Source organism: Puma concolor, chromosome D2 (genome assembly GCF_028749965.1).
Source record: "Puma concolor isolate L17-30 chromosome D2, mPumCon1.1.hap2, whole genome shotgun sequence".
Lineage (NCBI taxonomy): Eukaryota > Metazoa > Chordata > Mammalia > Carnivora > Felidae > Puma > Puma concolor.
In genome coordinates, this window is record NC_141677.1 from 25826966 (window position 1) to 25847163 (window position 20198).

General features: G+C 36.7%; 1 protein-coding gene across 4 annotated transcripts in view; it reads right to left on the bottom strand.

The window, feature by feature from the left end:
• The window catches only part of JMJD1C (jumonji domain containing 1C), a 267089-nt gene that overhangs the window by 199391 nt on the left and 47500 nt on the right, over positions 1-20198 (bottom strand). For all 4 annotated transcript variants that reach the window (XM_086679809.1, XM_086679808.1, XM_086679810.1 and 1 more), the window contains exon 2: positions 1341-1505. In XM_086679809.1, the coding sequence (XP_086535935.1) occupies positions 1341-1505 (165 nt within the window). The remainder of the gene's footprint in view (positions 1-1340; positions 1506-20198) is intronic.

The following is a 20198-nucleotide window of genomic DNA, read 5'->3' on the forward strand; positions in this document are numbered from 1 at the left end:
CTCTCTCTCTCTCTCTCTGCCCCTCCCCTGCTCACACTCTGTCTCCCCTCTGTCTCTCAAAAATAAATAAACATTAAAAAAAATTCATAAAATAATAAACATGTTAGTCATGGCTTTAAAATCTTCATGTTAACAATTCAATATACTCATGCAAAAAGTATTTCTTAAAATCTTTCATAGATAAAATTATCTTCTTTGCTAGAGTATTCAAAGTATCTGGCCAAAACTATAGTTCATGGAAAACTATAGTTCATGGATATCATTTTTCATCTTTCGATATTGTAAGTATTTTCTCTTAAAAATATTATACAACTCACTTCATTCTCTCTTTCTCTCCCTACATTTTCTTTTTAACCACTTATCTCTTCAGACTTATAAGGTCTAACTAAAAGAGAAAATGTATAGGCACTACAATTATTAACAAGAAAATCCATTCTTGTAAATATTTAATTTATGTCAAAAAAATATATGAAAGTATCTGCCCTGATGGTAGTTATACCAAATACCTAGAATAACATTTCAATGGCTTTAAAAATATGTCTTCAATATCAATGTAAAAACATTATTTCATTCGAACATATACAGCAAAATGGTTAAACATGATATGGTTTTTTTTCTTAATAAAATTACTTTATTTAGTTAGTATCTTTCTTTTTTGTTGTTGTTTTTTAAGTTTATTTATGTATTTTTAGTAATCGCTACACCCAACATGGGGCTCAAATTCACGACCCCAAGATCAAGAGTCACTTGCTCTTCTGATTGAGCCAGCCAGGTATCCTTAGTATGCTTCTTTTACAAAACTCTTCAAACTCTAGCTGAAAATATTGTGAAACCTATTATTTATTAAATAGAACACATCCTGATATGAATTTTACCTATTACATGAACATATAATTTCACATTAAATATCTGCTATCGTCCACAAAGAATTCACTCAATTTTTACTAAATTTAACCAAGGAAAATTACATGCTACTGAATGCTTTATAAAAAGTGTCCTCTTATCGTCCACATACACAGTCATTCAGCAAAACTGCTCCCCACGACACTCAAACTAGTCAACTATTTGTTAGTAACCTTTGACGCAATTTATAGATTTCTCCTAATTGGATGGAATAAACTATCGGTAGACTAAATATGCTAAAAGAGTACTAACAAAAAAGACATATAAAATTGTTTAACAAAATAAAAGCTGTATTTGGATATTTCTGCCAGCCAGATACTACAGAGCTTCTTCAACAATAATCTATAATCACCAAGATAAATCTGAAATTATATTCAGTAATTGTTCTTTTAAAACAAACAACTGAAAATGCTTAATGAAACAGGAATAGATCTTACCAATGCAGGCCACTGAATTTGTTTGCTCTTTGATCCCTGAGTCTGGCTAGGGTCGATCCTTCTGGCCCAGATTAAGTGGTATTCCACCAAGAAAGTTGAAAAATCTTCATAAACTTTAACCCACTCTCGTTTATCCCATTCAAGATCATCAAATTCCACATACACCTATAGAAAAAAAAAAACACATAAAACTCCCTAAGTTTGTGGATACAGAGTATGATATTTTAAAATACAAGCCATGAAGGTGAATTAAGAAAGACACATTCATTATTTGAATTAACATTTCTCTTAAAATCATTATTTAATGAATTTTCATTAACCTCATTAGAACTCCCTACTTATTGTATACCAAGAAGTTTATTAAGAAAAGCAAATTACACAATATTAATCAGTCCAGACTGGCATCTACTAAAGACATATGAAAAGACTGTGGATACTGATGATTCTAGAAGCAGAGGTTGGGAAATAATAAATATTTTAGGCTTTGCAAATCATATGGTTGGTCTCTGTCACACCTACTTACCTCTGATTTTATAAGTACAAAAGAAGCCATAAATAATATGTAAACAAATGACTTTGGCTTTGTTCCAATAAAACATTACTTAAAAAGACAAGCAGCAGGGCAAGGATGGCTCAACATACGACAATCTATCAGTGTACTATACATTATCAGAATGAAGGAAAAATACTACATGATCATCTTGCTTGACACAGAAAAAGCATTTGACAAGCTTAATACTCTTGCATAATAAAAATACTCCAACGAGGAACAGAAAAAAACTACTCCAACACAATGATGGTAATATTGAAAAACCTACAACTAACAGCATACTGAATGGTGAAAGCCTGAGAGGTTTTCCTCTAAAATAGAAACATGAATGTATTTGGAAAACCAAAGCAGACTCTTTACACTCATTCATTCAACTCTTTCTTCTCCCATTTTCATCCTTTTTCCATTCACTACCTAAAAAGATCTCTTCATAGAGCTGTCTTCTCTACCACATTATGAGTTTTGTTGGAGGCATTCTTGGTCTTACCCTTCTTCCACCCATCTTCTGCTCCCTTATATGTGAAGTGTTTCACTTCCTCCTCGTTTAAATCCTGTTTGTTCTTCAGACCTCACCCAAGTTCTTCCGGAATGTTTATAACCCCCACTTTGACTCAAACTTACTTTTGAACTCCTACAAGCACTTATTTTTCATATAGTTTATATTAGTGTATAATCAAATTCTGCCCTATATTCAAATAAAATGAGATTATTATTATATTATGGGTGCAAACTCACTGAGGGTTCAGCTGTTACAGTGCCCAGAACAGCACTGCATACATGCGAAGTACTTAATAATATTAAATATCTCCTGACTCTTGCAATCATTGACTTTTAAACATGGACACAAACTGGTGTATGTTTGATTTTGAGGTCTTTGTCTTGCTGCTCATTAGGAAGCTAGTTAGACATGCTTACCTGTTAGAACTGGGAAAAAGGAATACTGTTCAAGGAATTAACATCTATTCCTAGTTATCTATGCCAAGTCAGAGCAGGAGCCCAACAAGAAAGAAGCCAACAAAACTGGTGGCTTCTTCTAAAAACACATCCTAAGGGGTTAAGCTGAGGTCCACCTGGTGCTATGCAGAAGTTTTAAGCTATATACCAATATCTCTATTACCTGAAATCTTGCAAGAGTCTTGTAATTAATTACTGAATTGTGGTATAAATGAGTTCTTGGAAACTACAGAAAATTGGGGTGCCTGAGTGGCTCAATCAGTTAAGCATCTGACTCTTGATACTGGCTCAGGTTGAGATCTCAAGGTTATGGGATTGAGACCTGCACTGTGCTCCATACTGACAATGCAGAGCCTGCTTGGGATTCTCTCTCTCCCTCTCTCTCTGCCCCTCCCCCTCTTGTTCTCTCTCTCTCAAATAAATAAACATTAAAAAAACATTGCCGAAAACTACAGAAAACTGAAGCAGAAACAATGCTCAGGGAAACCTGGGTAGTATCTTTGCTTTCCCCACATGGGCAATAATATGGTCTTGTTGACAAAATATTTCCATCAAAAACCTAAAGAGCCATGGTTTTAAACATTTCCATATCTAAAGGGCATAAATTCAATGTAAATTCTTCCAGATGCAAAGTCTTTGATATAAAATTAAAATTTTCAGCATGGAGTGAACTTTCTAAACTCATAGTTTATCTTGCATGGACAGTATCACAGATTTTTGGGAATCTGCTAGGACCCTGGGGACAAAAGGAAATGAAATTCTTTTCCTTTGTTGTGTAGCAAACTTATCTTCATATTATCAGGACAGTGAGGCGTTTGAATGTCAATACATACATAGATAGACAGACACTAATAAGCTAGCCTATTATTGTTACATGGATTCTGGCAAAATACATGAGACCCCCTAGGACTTTATTACTTAAAGCAAAACCTACTTATTACTTAAAGCAAAATACCACTGTGCTGCTTGTGCTGGCTCCTCATGCCTCCCAAGACCCATGGAAAGGTTGCCAAGCACCAAAGGATGAACACCTGTGCACACAGAGAGTTGTGCCATAGGAGAGGAATGCTGATCGTGTGAGTGTGTGTATGTGTGTGGGGAGGGGGGAGTTCCCCCTTTTATATTTTAATTTTCATTTTGAGAGACGAGAGTGTTGCATGCATATGTGAGGGGGGAGGGCAGAGAGAGAGGGAGAGGGAGTGAGGGGGAGGGAGGGAGAGGGGGACAGGGAGGGAGAGGCGGAGAAGGAGGGAGAGGGGGAGAGAGGGGGAGAGAGAGGGAGAGGGGGAGGGAGAGGGGGAGGGAGAGGGGGAGGGAGAGGGGGAGGGAGAGGGGGAGGGAGAGGGGGAGGGAGAGGGGGAGGGAGAGAGAGAGGGAGGGAGAGAGGGAGGGAGAGAGGGAGGGAGGGAGAGAGGGAGGGAGGGAGGGAGGGAAGGAGGGAGAGAGGGAGGGAGGGAGAGAGGGAGGGAGGGAGAGAATCTCAAGCAGGCTCTGTGCTGTCAGTGCAGGGCCCAACATGGGGCTCGAACTTACAAACCATGAGATCATGAGCTGGAATGAAGAGTCAGACGCTTAACCAACTGAGCCACCCAGGCATCCCTAAGGAAGAAAAGTTTTTTTAAGTAGGCTTCACACCCAGCATGGAGCCCAACGCAGTGCCCAATGCATGGCTTGGACTCACAACCCTGGGATCAAGTTCTGAGCTGAGATCAAGAGTCTGAGGTTTGACTGATTGAGCCACCCAGGCACTCCCCCACCCCAGCTTTTATAATAAGTAGAAGCAAGCCTGCTGTTGAAGTTATTACCTCACCCTTCATTGCTGCTCACAACTCTAAGAAATGGCCCTGGTAAAGAGTGGTCAGGTTTTTCCATTCTTGGTATATCTCACAAGAACATGCAGGGATGATCAGTACCCATATTGGATTTTCTGAACCAATGCAGATACGATTTTGTATCTTGGCTAACCAAATAAGTAGTCTAGACTTATGATGTATTGGTATGTATGTAGGGTGAGGTTTGGGGAGACACAGTTTCTTTCCATCAATCTGCAAACCTAACCTATATAAACACTGTACATACTTGGTTGTTTAATTATACGTTATATGTTTTTAATGTGTACTTTTGAGAGAGAGGGAGAGACAGTGAGAGTGTGCGTGAGCGGGAGAGGGCCAGAAAGACAGGGACATAGGATCCGAAGCAGGCTTCACATAGTGAACGCAGAGTTCAACGCAGGGCTGGAACTCACAAACTGTGAGATCTGACCTGTGTCGAAATCAAGAGTCAGGGGCTTAGCTGACTGAGCCACCCAGGCACCTCTACTTATATGTTACTTTATATTGACTCCCTCCTCATTCACCTCTATTGGGTCCTTCTGTCTGCTTATTTTCCTGTCTTAATAACTAAAAATACAAGATCCCTGAGGGCAAGGATTAGTTCGCCTTTTTTTTTTTTTTGCATCTCTAGTACCTAGCATGGTGCCTAACAAACTAAAGTGCTCAGTAAATGTTTCTGACTACCCAGCACCATGTAAAACATATCATGAGTACAATTAAATGGCTAATTTGCAAAAAGGGGGGCGGGGGAGGAAGGAAGGAAAGTTCCTACATGCAATATGAATACAGTTGCTTCATTTACTAATTAATCGCTGCATCCATAATTATGAAGAAAAAGAAAAGGAAAATTTCACTCAGTACACACTTCTGATTGCATATTAGAGCCTATCATTGTGAACATGAAGAATTCAGAAATGAGAGACATACATCAAGAGTTAACAGCTGTGGACATTGTGGTAATTGCCATGAGTGAATATGATGTGAGAAAGAGGCTAAGCAAAATAGTCATTAAAAATAATTACTTCATAATAAATATGTGGTAAATGCAGTTTTTAGCCCAAGATATAAAAGAGTGATTTCTAAGAACTGGTCACTAGATAATTAAAAGACTGTCACATAACTCTTTTAATACATGTCTTCTACAACAGATCTCAACACGCACAAATTCTCAGTTTTATACGTGCACAGTAACAGGCAACAGAAGAAAAGCAGTCAGACTGTCAAAGGGATCACTAGCAAGATGAAAAAAGTATAAGCAGTAGTCATGCGATGCAGTTTCTGCTATATGGCCCATTAAAAATAACGTAACCTTTAAACTTTTCAAACACAAGTATCATCTAAATGAAGAATGTCTCTTTTCTCCTGCATGGGTTGATTGCTTGAACGTGGCAAATAGATTATGGTCCCTTGGTCTGGAGACCTATATTCAACTTACATATATCAAAATAATAGCATATTAAAGCTCAAAGTTATTATTTTTGTCTAAATTGTACTTTCAGCTCTGCCACTTTATTTTAGGGCCTCCAAATAAGCGAAAAATCTATCTGCAAAATTACACACTTAATTTGGGAAATAAAGCAGGAATAGTAAAGATATTTGCTATATAAAACTCTACTAATGTACCAATTTGAAAAAATATTCAGATTGGTATGATGGAACATTTTGGGAATTAAAATTTATCAATAATTATCACAAAATTTTTCAAAGCTCCTAGGAGAATCCCTTATTTTTCTAGAACTATAAGTAAAACAATGACCAATGACTAAGAAAGCTTGTATCCTCTCACAATATGCTCTTTTCACTTATATTTATAAAGAAATTTAAAATTACACTATTGTCACTGTTAAATCAAGTGATAAAAGCAAATTTAGTTATTTTTACCTTGGTATCAATATTATCATACCAACGTGGTGCATGATGAGCCTCACCTTCTTATGCACCTAAAAATAAGCGTGACCTACATGATGTCATGTGAGAACTGTGAAGAGTTCCTAGGATTGGTTCTGCCAAAAGCAACAACCAACCATGTGCTAAAACCTCTAGACTCTAAAGAATCTTTTGTGTTAAAAATAAAAGCACTGAACTACGTATTAGCATTCCTCAAATTATAGTCTACATTATAGAAATGTCATTTCATTTTTTTCTTATTAAGTTTATTTATTTTGAGAGAGAGAGTGTGTGTGTGTGCGCGCACAAGTGTGAGAGGGGCAGAGAAAGAGGAAGAGAATCGCAGGCTCCGCACTGTTAGTACAGAACCCAATGCGGGGCTCAATCTTCCCAACTGAGCCAGATCAAGAGTTGGATGCTTAACCAACTGAGCCACTCAGACACCCCAATATAGAAATGTCATTTGTTTGTATATAAATAAACATTAGGGAAACCAAACAAGCTATGAACAATCACGAACTAATAAGTCACAAATGTCTCACTTTATCAGGGGTCGGTCGTCTCAAGGCTTTTAATGATGCCAATGTTCCCTGTGCATTATTGATAAGAGTTTTACATCATGAAATTTCCCCCAATTTATTTGTCCATAAAATCTTCTTTATGAGATACCTAACAGAATATTGCTCTATAAAATAGCAATATAGGAAAAAATGGACTAGTTTTTCCAGAAAATTCACCTATCTACAAATCTATATAAAGAATTTGGTGGATAACAAATGTGGTGGGGGGGGGGGGAGAGATGTCCAAAATCTGATCATTGCTGCCCAAATACTCAAAAATTTAAAATACGATACAAAATTTATGGGGTTTAGAATATAGTACAGTAAACTCCAAAACTTTTTCACTGAGAACATAAACACTGTCCTATGCTTTCACAAAACCAGAAACATTTAACCATGGCCTAAAGTTCATACATGTTAAAAATCAGATTACCAAATTAAAAATATAATGACAGATTAAATTAACTCCCGCTCTAAAAAATAAAGCATATTTATTATAAAAGACAAACTGCAAGTGGATATTTTATATAAAAGTAATCAAATAGAGAAAATATGATAAATTGACACACTTTAAGTAATTCTATTATGAATGGCTTAGAATCATACTTAAGTTTTACAGGGTTTGGAAAAGATTCTGAAAACTAAATAAAATTAAAATCATTTGTTAAATTAAAACGGTCAAAATTAATAGGCACCAAAGGGTGCCTGGGTGGCTCAGTTGGTTGAGCATCAAACTCCTGGATTCTTTTTTTTTTTTTTTTAATGTTTATTTATTTTTGAGAGAGACAGAGACAGAATGTGAGTGGGTTAGGGGCAGAGAGAGAGGGAGACACAGAATCCGAAGCAGGCTCCAGGCTCTGAGCTGTCAGCACAAAGCCCGACGCGGGGCTTGAACTCACGAACTGTGAAATCATGACCTGAGCTGAAGTCGGATGCTCAACCGACTGAGCCACCCAGGCTCCCCTAAACTCTTGGTTTCAACTCAGGTCATGATCTCATGGTTCATGAGTTCGAGCCCCACATCAGGCTGTGTGCTGACAGTGCACAGCCTGCCTGAGATTCTCTCTCTCCCTCTCTCCCTCTACCCCTCTCCCCGGCTCTCTCTCAAAATAAATAAATGAACTTAAAAAAGAAAAAAAGATAAAAGGCACCCATATGAACTAGCCCAAGCTTAAGCAGAAGTAGTGCATTGAGCAATAATCAACAATTCTAAGAATTATTCTAAAGAAACTAGTTGCTCTTTTTTTTTTTAATTGGTTGATCTTAAAAAATAATGAACTAAAAGTTTGAAATTAAACCTGGGAAACATTCTGGTATAATCCAAGGTATAAACAATTTGAAACAATAGAAGTGGCTTCTGAATTAATGATTCTGCCCTAAGATTAAGATTTAAAATTATATTTTCTTAGCATTTTCAGAAGGTGTTAGAGTCTCCTTTAGTTACAAAAATCAACACCATTTGACTTTATGAGTACATAGAGAGCCCCAAAATACAGAAGGGGCCTACACAGCGTAAGTGCTATAAATTGGCATATATTTCACAGTAATCTGGTTTCAGGAATGCACGGACCATATTCTTCATTTATCCAGAGGTCACTTACTTACTTATCAGCTGCATAGCCAAAACTTCAGAAGCAAGCACAAACATCTCTGAATAGTCCTAAATAGTAAACATCAAAGATCCAAACACTAGAGTGGAAGATCCCAATCCCATACATGTCTGTGAAAAGAAAAACCTTTAATAGGCACAAGGCTGCAAACCTTGCAGCAGCAATCTAGAAAAAGCCTCAAAAGATGAAAAGAAGCAAATAAAGGACAGACATCCTTTGGAGGCTTAAGAAGCATTTACCTTGACCTAGGTCTCATTCTACTTTATGTGGGGCAAGGGAAGGAGGTTAGTGACTAGATATAAAAAGCTGGATTTTTGTTCTACTGGCTGTTTCCATTAAATATAAGGAAGGTAGCTACACGCTCTCTGGAAACCATAGCTCCCCATAATTCTCTCTAGAGACCTTAGGGCAATAAGAATTATGTATATTTATGTGGTGTGTGTGTGTGTACACACACACACACACACACACACACACACACACACACACACACACAATGGAGTATTACTCAGCAATCAAAAAGAATGAAATCTTGTCATTTGCAACTACATGGATGGAAGTAGAGGGTATTATGCTAAGCGAAATTAGTCACAGAAAGACAAATATATGACTTCACTCATATGAGCACTTTAAGACACAGAACAGATGAACACAAAGGAAGGGAAGCAACAATATAAAAACGGAGGGGGACAGAACATAAGAGACTCTTAAATATGGAGAACAAACAGAGGGTTACTAGAGGAGTTGTGGGAGGTGGGGGACGGGCAAAATGGGTAAGGGCCATTAAGGATTCTACCCCTGAAATCATTGTTGCACTATATGCTAACTAACTTGGATGTAAATTTAAAAACATTTTTAAAAATAATAACAACAAAAAAGAATTATGTATCTTTAAATAAGTAAGCAGCACCCATCCTTTCTCTGACTCCCAAGTACAGAGGAGGAAAGGTCTTTCAAACATGTTAACAAAGGACATTTATTTGCCATTCACATCATTAATTAGAAATGCTTATCCAAACAAAACTAAAGTTCAACTAAGTAATATTTTTATTGTGATGAAATATATATAAACATAAAACTTGCCATTTCAGGCATTTTTTAAGCATACTATTCAGTGGTATTACACTCAAAATGTTATAGAACCTACTACAATCTAGACCCAAAACTTTATCATCACAAAGAGAAACTTTTTATCTGTTAAGCAATAAATCCCCTTACCCTCTTCCCCAGTCCTTTGGTAACCTCTAATCTTACTTTCAGATATATGAATTTGCCTATTCTGCATATTTCATATAAATGGAAACATACACTGTTTGTCCCTTTGTGTCTGGAATATTTAACTTAGCAGAATGTTTTCAAGGTTCATCCATGTTATAACATATATCAGAACTTCATTCCTTTTTATGGCTGAATAATATTCTATTACATATATATGCCACATTTTATTCATTGATCTGCTGATAAACACTTGGGTTGTTTTTACATTTTGGCCGTTATGAATAATGTAGCAGTGAAAACTGGCATATTTCCCTGACTTCCTGTTTTCAACTATTTGGGGGTATATATCTAAACGTGGAATTGTTGAATCATATGGTAAATTCTATGTTTAACTTTCTGAAGAACCAATAAACTATTCTACACAGTAGCTGCACTACTTTGCACTCCCATCAGCAATCTATGAGAGTTCCAATCTCTCCACATCCTTGCCAACACTTGCTATTTTCTCTTTTTTTATTTTTTATTATAGTCATCCTAGCAGGTGTAATTTAACCTTTTAATAACTAAATCTTGCATTTTATGTAGTTATATTAAATTTGTCGTAGTGAAATAAAAATGTAAGTATAATTCTATAGAGGAATCCAGTATGTAGTCACACCAATATATTACTAGAATGATAATCATAACAAGTGAAATTAAAGTACATATGATGGCATATAAGTCTAGGTTCTAAAAGTTGTAAAGTCTGGAGATCACAGGGATAATCTTTCATCTCCCAAGGGGCATTCAAACTTATTATTGATGATGGTAATTAAGGCAATACCAGTAACAACAAAAACATCTAACATTTCAACAGTGTTTAATTTTTGCCAGGCACATATATTAAATCATTTGATCATCACACAACCACCTATAAGATAACTAGTATTGTTGATAATGGTAACAAAAATAATACCAATGACTACAATAAAAGAAAAAAACCCAGCTAACATGTGAATAGTGCCTACTATATGCCAGGTACATATATTAAGCTATTTTATCATTGCATATACCCAGTAAATAGGTATTATTAACAACTTTTCAAAATGTGGAAGCTAAAATATAGAAATTACTTGCCCAAGGCCAAGCAACTAATAAATGATGGAGTCAATGAAAACACTGAAATAGCTCATAAGAGGCCTAACAGTCATAGCAGCATAGTCCCCAAAGCATATACACAGCATATGATAAATTACTGAATATAAAGTTTGAATAGGTGATTCCTTTTCGGCTTAAAGGTCGAAGACCACACACTTAAAATGGCCCTGAGATTTTCCACACTGAGTCTGTAAGTTAGATTCTTGGGGGAGGGGGGGGGGGTAAGGGCAAAAATGGGAAGTGATGGTCATATGAAGATATAAGCAGCAAAATTAAAAAGAGAGACTAAATTTTGATTTCAATATCCATAATGTGAACTCCTTTCTATGAATCACTTGCCTAATAACTTTTTACAAGACTACTTGGTGAACAATAAGATGTATCAAGAATTACAAACTATTCAAAGATGTTTAAGTTTCAATTACCTTCTTTACATCTAATGAAAAGAATTATATTCCTGACCTGTCACCAAAGTTCCTATTTTATTACAAAATCAATATATATATATATACATATATATGGATATATATATGTGTGTGTATATATATATATCCATATATATATACACACTGCTATCTTTTGAATAAATTATATATAGTATTTAATGTAATGTCATTGATGATGATGATTGTCTTATTCGGCTTGGGCAGTCATAACAAAACATCATATATTGGGTTGGCTTAAACAAGAGAAATTTATTTTCTCAGAGTTTCAGAAGCTGTCTGAATTCAAGGTGCCAGCGTGGTGGGTTCATGGAGAGGACTTTCTCCTTAGGTTGCAGACAAGTTGTCTTCTCAGTTTGTGCTCACATAACCTTTTCTTCTTGGAAGTGGGGAGAGAGAGAAGCTCTCTGCTGTCTCTTATTAAGGCACTAATTTAATCATGAGAGGCCCCTCCCTCCTAACCCTAATTATCTCCCAAACACCCATCCCAGATACCATCACAATGGGGGTTAGAATTTTGTAATACGAAATACTGAGTCCATAACAACAGTAATGGCAGCATAAACTGTCATTGGGAGTACTTACAATGTGTCAGGCAAGGTTTTACAGAAGGGAATACTAAGGCATAGAGAAATTAAGCAACTTAACAGCTTTTGGGCAATTATGTAAATAATGATACACACATGAAAACACCTAAGTTTAGACTTCTCTTTTTTCAGTAGCACCACCTAACAAACTAAGAACTGCTGAATGGCTCAGGAGGAGGAAAACCATCAAGTTCAGTTCTTTCTTAGCATAAGGTGGCTTGACAGACAAAACAGTAATTTCTAGACATTTGAAAAAGTGAAGGAGTGAAGCAGCACAAACAAGAAGGAAAGAGCCTTCCAGAATCTCAAATTCTGAGAATGCTTTTAAAGCACGGGAGTAAAATCAATAAATAGAGCTTTTCTATATAAGAAAAAAGGGATACCTGGGGAGTAGTTTACAAATCTGAAGGCATGAGGATGCAACGAAAAGAGTTTAAAGGAGTGGGACAGCAACCAAAAAACAATCTGAGGAAGAAAAATCCAAGTTAAATGCAAAGTCCTGAATATTACAAATGCTTGTTAATAAATCCCCAACATAATTTATTTAGAAAAAATCTCAAATTCTGACTTTGATCTTTTGAGGCATGATTAGAGATTATGCTAAGGATATACTGTTTCTACAGAAAAGAGGTCAAATGCATAAGCTCCCATAATGTAAATATAATTCCAAATCCTAGGAGCATTTAAAAAAAATTTTTAATGTTTATTTATTTTTGAGAAAGAGAGAGAAACAGAATGTAAGTGGGGGAGAGGCAGAGAGAGAGGGAGACACAGAATCCAAAGCAGGCTCCAGGCTCCGAGCTGTCAGCACAGAGCCTGATGCAGAGCTTGAACTCACAAACTATATGATCATGACCTGAGCTGAAGTTGGACACTTAACTGACTGAGCCACCCAGGCACCCCAAACCTTTTTTTCTTCTTTATTTCCCTTTCTTTTCCTTCTTTCTTCCTTTTCTTTCTTTTCTTTTTAATTTTTAATGTTTATTCATTTTTGAGAGAGAGAGACAGCATGAGCAAGGGAGGGGCAAAGAAAGGGAGGGAGACACAGAATCCAAAGCAGGCTGCAGATTCTGAGCTGTCAGCACAGAGCCCCATGTGGAGCTCGAACCCAAGGACTGTAAGATCATGACCTGAGCTGAAGGTCAGGTCTGAGCCACCCAGGCGCCCCTATAAAGTCTCATATGCTTTTTAGGGTAAAAGATAGAAGAATGAAATAGCAATCTCACATGTAGGCCACCTCCTAGTATGTTGGTAGGGCAAAAATTTCTATAATTATACCACATTATCATGGCACAGGTTGATTCCAGGATTTTTTCCTTGAGAGAAAGGAAGCAAAAACGCCAGTTAGGGAGTCCTCTGACATATCCACTTTCAGCTTTCCCTCCTTTTTGCTTTTAAAAGGAAAATGTGGGAATAGAGGTAAGGGTGAGGAAAGACATATAAAATCACTGAACAATAAATAAAAACACTGAAAACTAAGATTAAATATACATATACTATTCACTCCCTAAATGCCATATAATTGTTAATGAAGCAGCTTTGGTGGGAAGAGAATATATTAACAGAGAAGCAGGACATAAATCTTGGGTCCCAGAAAGTTTAGAATATGGAACCCTATCTCTAAGCTTGCAAATGTTCTATTTCCAGGGAGCTCTTAGAATGTATACCAATTTTTCCATGAGAAATTAATGGTGACTTTTCATAATAGGCACAAGGGGGCACTGAAGCACAAAGTATTAAGTATGTCTTCTAATATACCTCAGGACTTACCCTAGGATTGGGGGGTTATGGAGGGGGTAGGAGACAGCTGGAATGTATACTATATCTCCATTTCATAAAATTTCTATTCTTAGTTGAAGAAAGACTTTACAAAACTGGATCTAAATGTACACATTTTTTCAGCAATCAAATTCATGGAATGAGTGTTTCCTTCTATCAAACCTTATTAACAGGAATTGCTCTGATCTCTTAATTCTTATTAGGTCAACTGTAATTCATGAATTTAATAAACAACACAAAGTCCTTCAAATGAAAATCACTACTATTTACTGATCTCACCTTTCATTTACTTATTTTTATTAATGTTTATTTTTGAGAAACAGAACATGAGCGGGGGAGGGGCAGAGAAAGGGAGACAGAGCAGGCTCCAGGCTCTGCGCTGTCTGTCAGCTCAAACCCAGGAACCACGAGGTCATGACCTGAGTCAAAGTCGAAGCTTAACCAACTGAGCCACCCAAAAGCCCCTGATCTCACCTTTTAATCAATGGGTCTTTACCACAATAGAGTGAAATCTACAAATACAAATTCATAAACAATTCGTCAATTATTTAGTATGCTGGATTAACACCTCCAATTTTATATACATATAGGCATATACCTCATTTTATTACACTTCACTTTATTGTACTTCACAGATATTGCCTTTTTTTTTTTTTTTTGTAAAGCAAAAGTGAAGGTTTGTGGCAACCCTGAGCAAGAACAAGTCTACTGATGTCATTTTTCCAACAGCATTTGCTCACTTCACATCTCTGTCACATTTTGGTAATTGTCTCAATATTTCTAACTTTTTCATTAATATTGTATTTGTTATGGCGATCTGTGGTAAGTGACCTTTGATGTCACTAGCATTAACAGTTTTGGGGCACCACAAACTCACACCATATAAAACAGCAAACATAATAAATGTCTTGTAGGTTCTGAGTGCTCCACCAACCAGCCATTTCCCTATCTCTCTCCCTCTCTTCAGGTCCCCCTATTCCCTGAGACACAATAATACTCAAATTAGGCCAAATAATAATCCTGCAATGGCCTCTAACTGTTCAAGTGAAAAGACGTCACTCACCTCTCACTTTATTTTTATTTTTTAACGTTTATTTATTTTTGAGACAGAGAGACAAAGCATGAATGGGGAAAGGTCAGAGAGAAAGGGAGACACGAATCTGAAACAAGCTCCAGGCTCTGAGCTGTCAGCACAGAGCCTGACGCGGGGCTCGAACTCACAAACTGTGAGATCATGACCTGAGCAGAAGTCGGACACTTAACCAACTGAGCTACCCAGGCGCCCCTCACCTCTCACTTTAAATCAAAAGTTTGAAGTGATTAAGCTTAGCTAGAAAGCTGAAAACCAACACAGGCCAAAAGCTAAACCTCCTGTGCCAGTCAGCCAAGTTGTGAATGCGAAGGAAAAGTTCCTGAAGGAAATTAATAAAAATGCCACTCCAGTGAACACATTAATAATAGAGCAAAACTTCCTTAATTGCAGATACGAAGAAAGTTTTAGTGGTCTGAATACAAAATCAAACCATCTACAACATTCCCTTAAGCCAAAGCCTAATCCAGAGCAAGGCCCTAACTCTCTTCAATTCTAATTAAGGCTGAGAGAAGTGAGGAAACTGCAGAAGACAAGTTTGAAGCTTGCAGAGGTTGGTTCGTGAGGTTTAAGTAGTCATAACAAAAAAATACAAGATAGGGCACCTTTTGAGATGAGCACTGGGTGTTGTATGGAAACCAATTTGACAATAAATTTCATATATTAAAAAAAAATACAAGATAAAGGAAGCAGCAAGAACTAATGTAGAGGAATATGGCAAGTTTAAAGATGATTTAGCTAAGATAATTAAGGAAGGTGGCTACACTAAACAACAGATTTTCAATGAAAGCAAAACAGCCTTCTATTGGTAAAGATGTCATCTAAGACTTTCAGAGCTACAGAAGGTTCCAAGAACAGGCTGATTCGTGTTAGGGGCTAATGCAGCTAGTGACTAAATTGAAGCCAATGCTCATTTACCATTCTGAAAGTCTTAGGGTCCTTAAAAATTATGCTAAATCTACTTTGCCTGTGCTCTATAAATGGAACAGCCTGGATGATAGCACATCTGTTTACAACATGGTTTACTGTATTTTAAGCCCACTCGTTGAGACCTACTGCTCAGAAAAAAATTTCCCTTCAAAATGTTACTGCCCACTGACAATGAACCTGGTCATCCAAGAGCTCTAATGGAGAAACACCAGATTAATGTTGTTTTCATACTTGTTAACATAAAATTCAGGAGTCGTTTTGACTTTCAAGTCTTACTATTTTTTTCCAACATTTATTTATTTTTGGGACAGAGAGAGACAGAGCATGAACGGGCGAGGGGCAGAGAGAGAGGGAGACACAGAATCGGAAACAGGCTCCAGGCTCTGAGCCATCAGCCCAGAGCCCGACGCGGGGCTCGAACTCACGGACCGCGAGATCGTGACCTGGCTGAAGTCGGACGCTTAACCGACTACGCCACCCAGGCGCCCCTCAAGTCTTACTATTTAAGAAATACATTTCATAAGGCTATAGCTGCCACAGATGATGATTGCTCTCATGAATCTAAACAAGTAAATGGAAAACCTTCTGGAAAGGATTCACCATTCTAGATGCCATTAAATACATCTGTGATTTATGGAAAGAGGTCAAAATATCAACATTAACAGGAGTTTAGAAGAAGTTGATTCCAACCCTCATGGATGACTTTGAGGGGCTCAAGACTTCACCTGAAGAAGTTAACTGCAGATGTGGCAGAAACAAAAAGAATTTACAAGGGAAACCTGAAAATGGGACTGAATTGCTGCAATCTCCTGATAAAACTGAATGAATGAGGGGTTGCTTTTTATGGATGAGCAAAGTAGTTTCTTGAGTTGTTATACACTCCTGGTGAAGAAGCTGTGAAGATTACTGAAATGACAACAAAGGATTTAGGGTATTCATGAACCTAGTTAAGAAAACAACAGCAGGGTTTGAGAGGACTTCAATTCTGAAAGAAGTTCTACAATCAGTAAACTGTTATCAAACAATATCACATGCTAGAGAAATCATTCCTGAAAGGGTCAATAAATGCAGCAAATTTCATTACCTTAAGAAATTGCCACAGTCACCCAACCTTCAGGAATCACCACCTATCAGTCAGCAACCATCAACAAGGCAAGACCCTCTACCAGCAAAAAGATAACTACCTAAAAGCTCACATGATGGTAAGCATTTTTTTAGCAATAAAGTGTTTTAAAATTAAGGCAACACATTGGGTTTTTTTTAAGACATAATGCTATTACACACTTACTAGACTATAAAGTAAACATAACTTTTATATGCACTGGGAAACCAAAAACTTCATTGGATTCATTTTATTGCAGTATATACTTTATTGTAGTGATCTAGAACTGAACCCACAATATCTGAGAGGTATGCTTATATATGAAAAGCTATTTTGAAAAATCTAATTTTTTTGTAGAGACAATAACATAATGGATTCCCATGTGCCCATTACCCAGCTTCAACAATGTTTATCTCATGGTCAATCTTGTTTCAACTAAAAAAAAAAAAAATTATTAATCCATCAGTCAGCATTCAAGTTTCCCAGCATGGGCCTTTTTTTCCTTTTCCATTTGTTCAAATTAAGATCATAGTAGTACCACATATTCCAACTCATTGACATGAAATTTACATTTCTTTTTATCTATAAGGTTTCATTTACCTCTTTTCCTCCTGAAACTTCTTTGTTAAAGAAATGAAGTTGCTTGTCCCATGTAGTCTTCAAGTATCTGTATTTTGTAGACTATACCCCTGTGACATTTTTAAACATGTTTCTCTGTCCACGTAATTTTTTGTAATTGTCGAAGTTAGAGTCTTAATCAAATTCAGAATGGATAAAGAAGACAACCTCATACACGGTACTGTGTTTTTCATTAAGGGGCATACACATATTGCCTTGTATCTGTGATAATAACAGCCAATGATGAACAATGCCTAAATACAACATTTCATTGAGAGCTACAAAAAAGTGACATTCTACTTTTATCATTCCTTCATTATTTACTATCTGTAATGTGCCTATTAAGTGAAAATTCTCATCAAATCTTTGGTTTCCAAAAGGTAGTTTGTTTAGAAAAGGAAGAATAAATGCTTGTTTTTTAAGAGTTTTTGAAAAAAAATGAGTTGGTATCCTAACCTCCCAGAATGGTAAACAATGAGAACACATTTTTTAGGGGAGGGATCATTACAAACTTTTGGATTTAAATAAATGCACTATGCTTCAAATTAACTGCAGTTGGTTATTTCTATTATTGTCAAATTTTCCCATCTTGACCAATGAGAGACTCTTCAATTAGTTTCTGAGTCTTTTAGACATGGACTTAGTAGTCTTTTTTTTATTTTTTAATTTTTTTTTCCAATGTTTATTTATTTTTGGGACAGAGAGAGACAGAGCATGAACGGGGGAGGGGCAGAGAGAGAGGGAGACACAGAATCGGAAACAGGCTCCAGGCTCGGAGCCATTAGCCCAGAGCCCGACGCGGGGCTCGAACTCACGGACCGCGAGATCGTGACCTGGCTGAAGTCGGACGCTTAACCGACTGCGCCACCCAGGCACCCCATAGACACGGACTTAGTAGTCTTTAACAGCTTTCTTGCTTCTGGTATAACAAAATATTCCAGGATCATCTTATCCATCTCCTGACCCAAACCTGAAACCAACCACATACCCAAGGAACATTGTACTTTTCAACGGGAATCAGCATTACTCAGAGACAACAATCTGGATTCTAAGGAGTGCTCATTACTCCTGGGTTTGTCATTTTATCTATCTAGACCTTATATAGTGATAAGAGTTAGTATGACTTGATACTGAAAAAATTCTATAGTATTTTTTTAAAATTGTGTTGTTCTTGTATTTCTATTTCTTTCTTCTCCCATACTGTAATTCTTGTTATACAATGCCACCAACACAAATTCATTTGCCTTGTTGTACAATATACATACAACAGTTTAGGAATAATAATACCAACACTATGATTAATGAAAACCATATAAGGTTTTTATATTGTTCTTATATCTTCAGGGTATAATCCACCAGGCATGTATAATCAAATTACTTGTTTTAAAGTCATTTAAAATAGTTCCTTCCTATAATTATACCACTTAGGCTTCTTTGTTTCATTTTGCTTTCACTTTAGTTTTTTAAGTTTGTTTATTTTGAGAGAGAGCGAGCAAACGGGGGAAGGGGCAGAGAGAGAGAAGAGAGAGAATCCCAGGCAGGGTCTGCACTCCCCACAGATTCCGATGCAGGGTTCTATCTCCTGAACCATGAGACCACGACCTGAGCTAAAATCAAGAGATGGATGCTCAACCAACTGAGCCACCCAAGCACCCCTAGTTTTTTTGTTTTGTTTTGTTTTTTTAATGATTAAAACTTGTTTTAGAATTATTACTTTTACATAGTTTCAAAATTATACCTAGAAAACAAGGTACTGTATATTCATAGAACTTTAGCTATTCCCTCTATCCTTGTTCCCTAAAATGGGTTAGTTTTTTTTTTATTAATTCCTAAATTTAAAAAATAAAAGTAGACAGGGTGGCTGGGTGGCTCAGCCGGTTAAGTGTACAACTCTTGGTTTTGGCTCAGGTCATGATCTCATGGTTTTTGAGTTCAAGCCCTGCATCGGGATCTGTGCTGACAGTGTGAAGCCTGCTTGGGGTTCTCTCTCTCCCTCCAAATAAATAAACTTAAAATAAAATTTTAAAAACTTCTTAAAACATAAATAAAAGTAGAAAGGTACACACACACAAATATATTTAATTAGATACACAGTAACATTCTTTATGAACTTTTCTATATCTTATTACTTTTGCTGCATAATATGTATTGGCCATCATGGCATAGAAGATGCTCCCCATTTGCTTTTACACCCATACAATACTCTATTGGGTAAATGAACCACACTTTATTCAGTCAGAAACCTACTGATGAATACCGTGTCCTTTCAGTCTTTTGCTATTTAGACAGTGCTACAATGAATGTAACCTTGTGCATGCCATTTTGTATTTATGCCAATCTATGTTTGAGATATATTCCTAGGAGATTTACTAGATCAAAGAGTAAATGAGTATTTAATTTAGATAGATGTTGTCAAATTCCCAATACACAAGGTTGTAAAATTTTGTATTCCAATAGACAATGTGTGAGAGAGTGCCTATTCCTCCAGTCTCAGCAAATGGATATGTTGCTGATTTGAAAGAACAAGGGGTGCAGGGAGGAGCACCTGGGTAGCCCAGTCA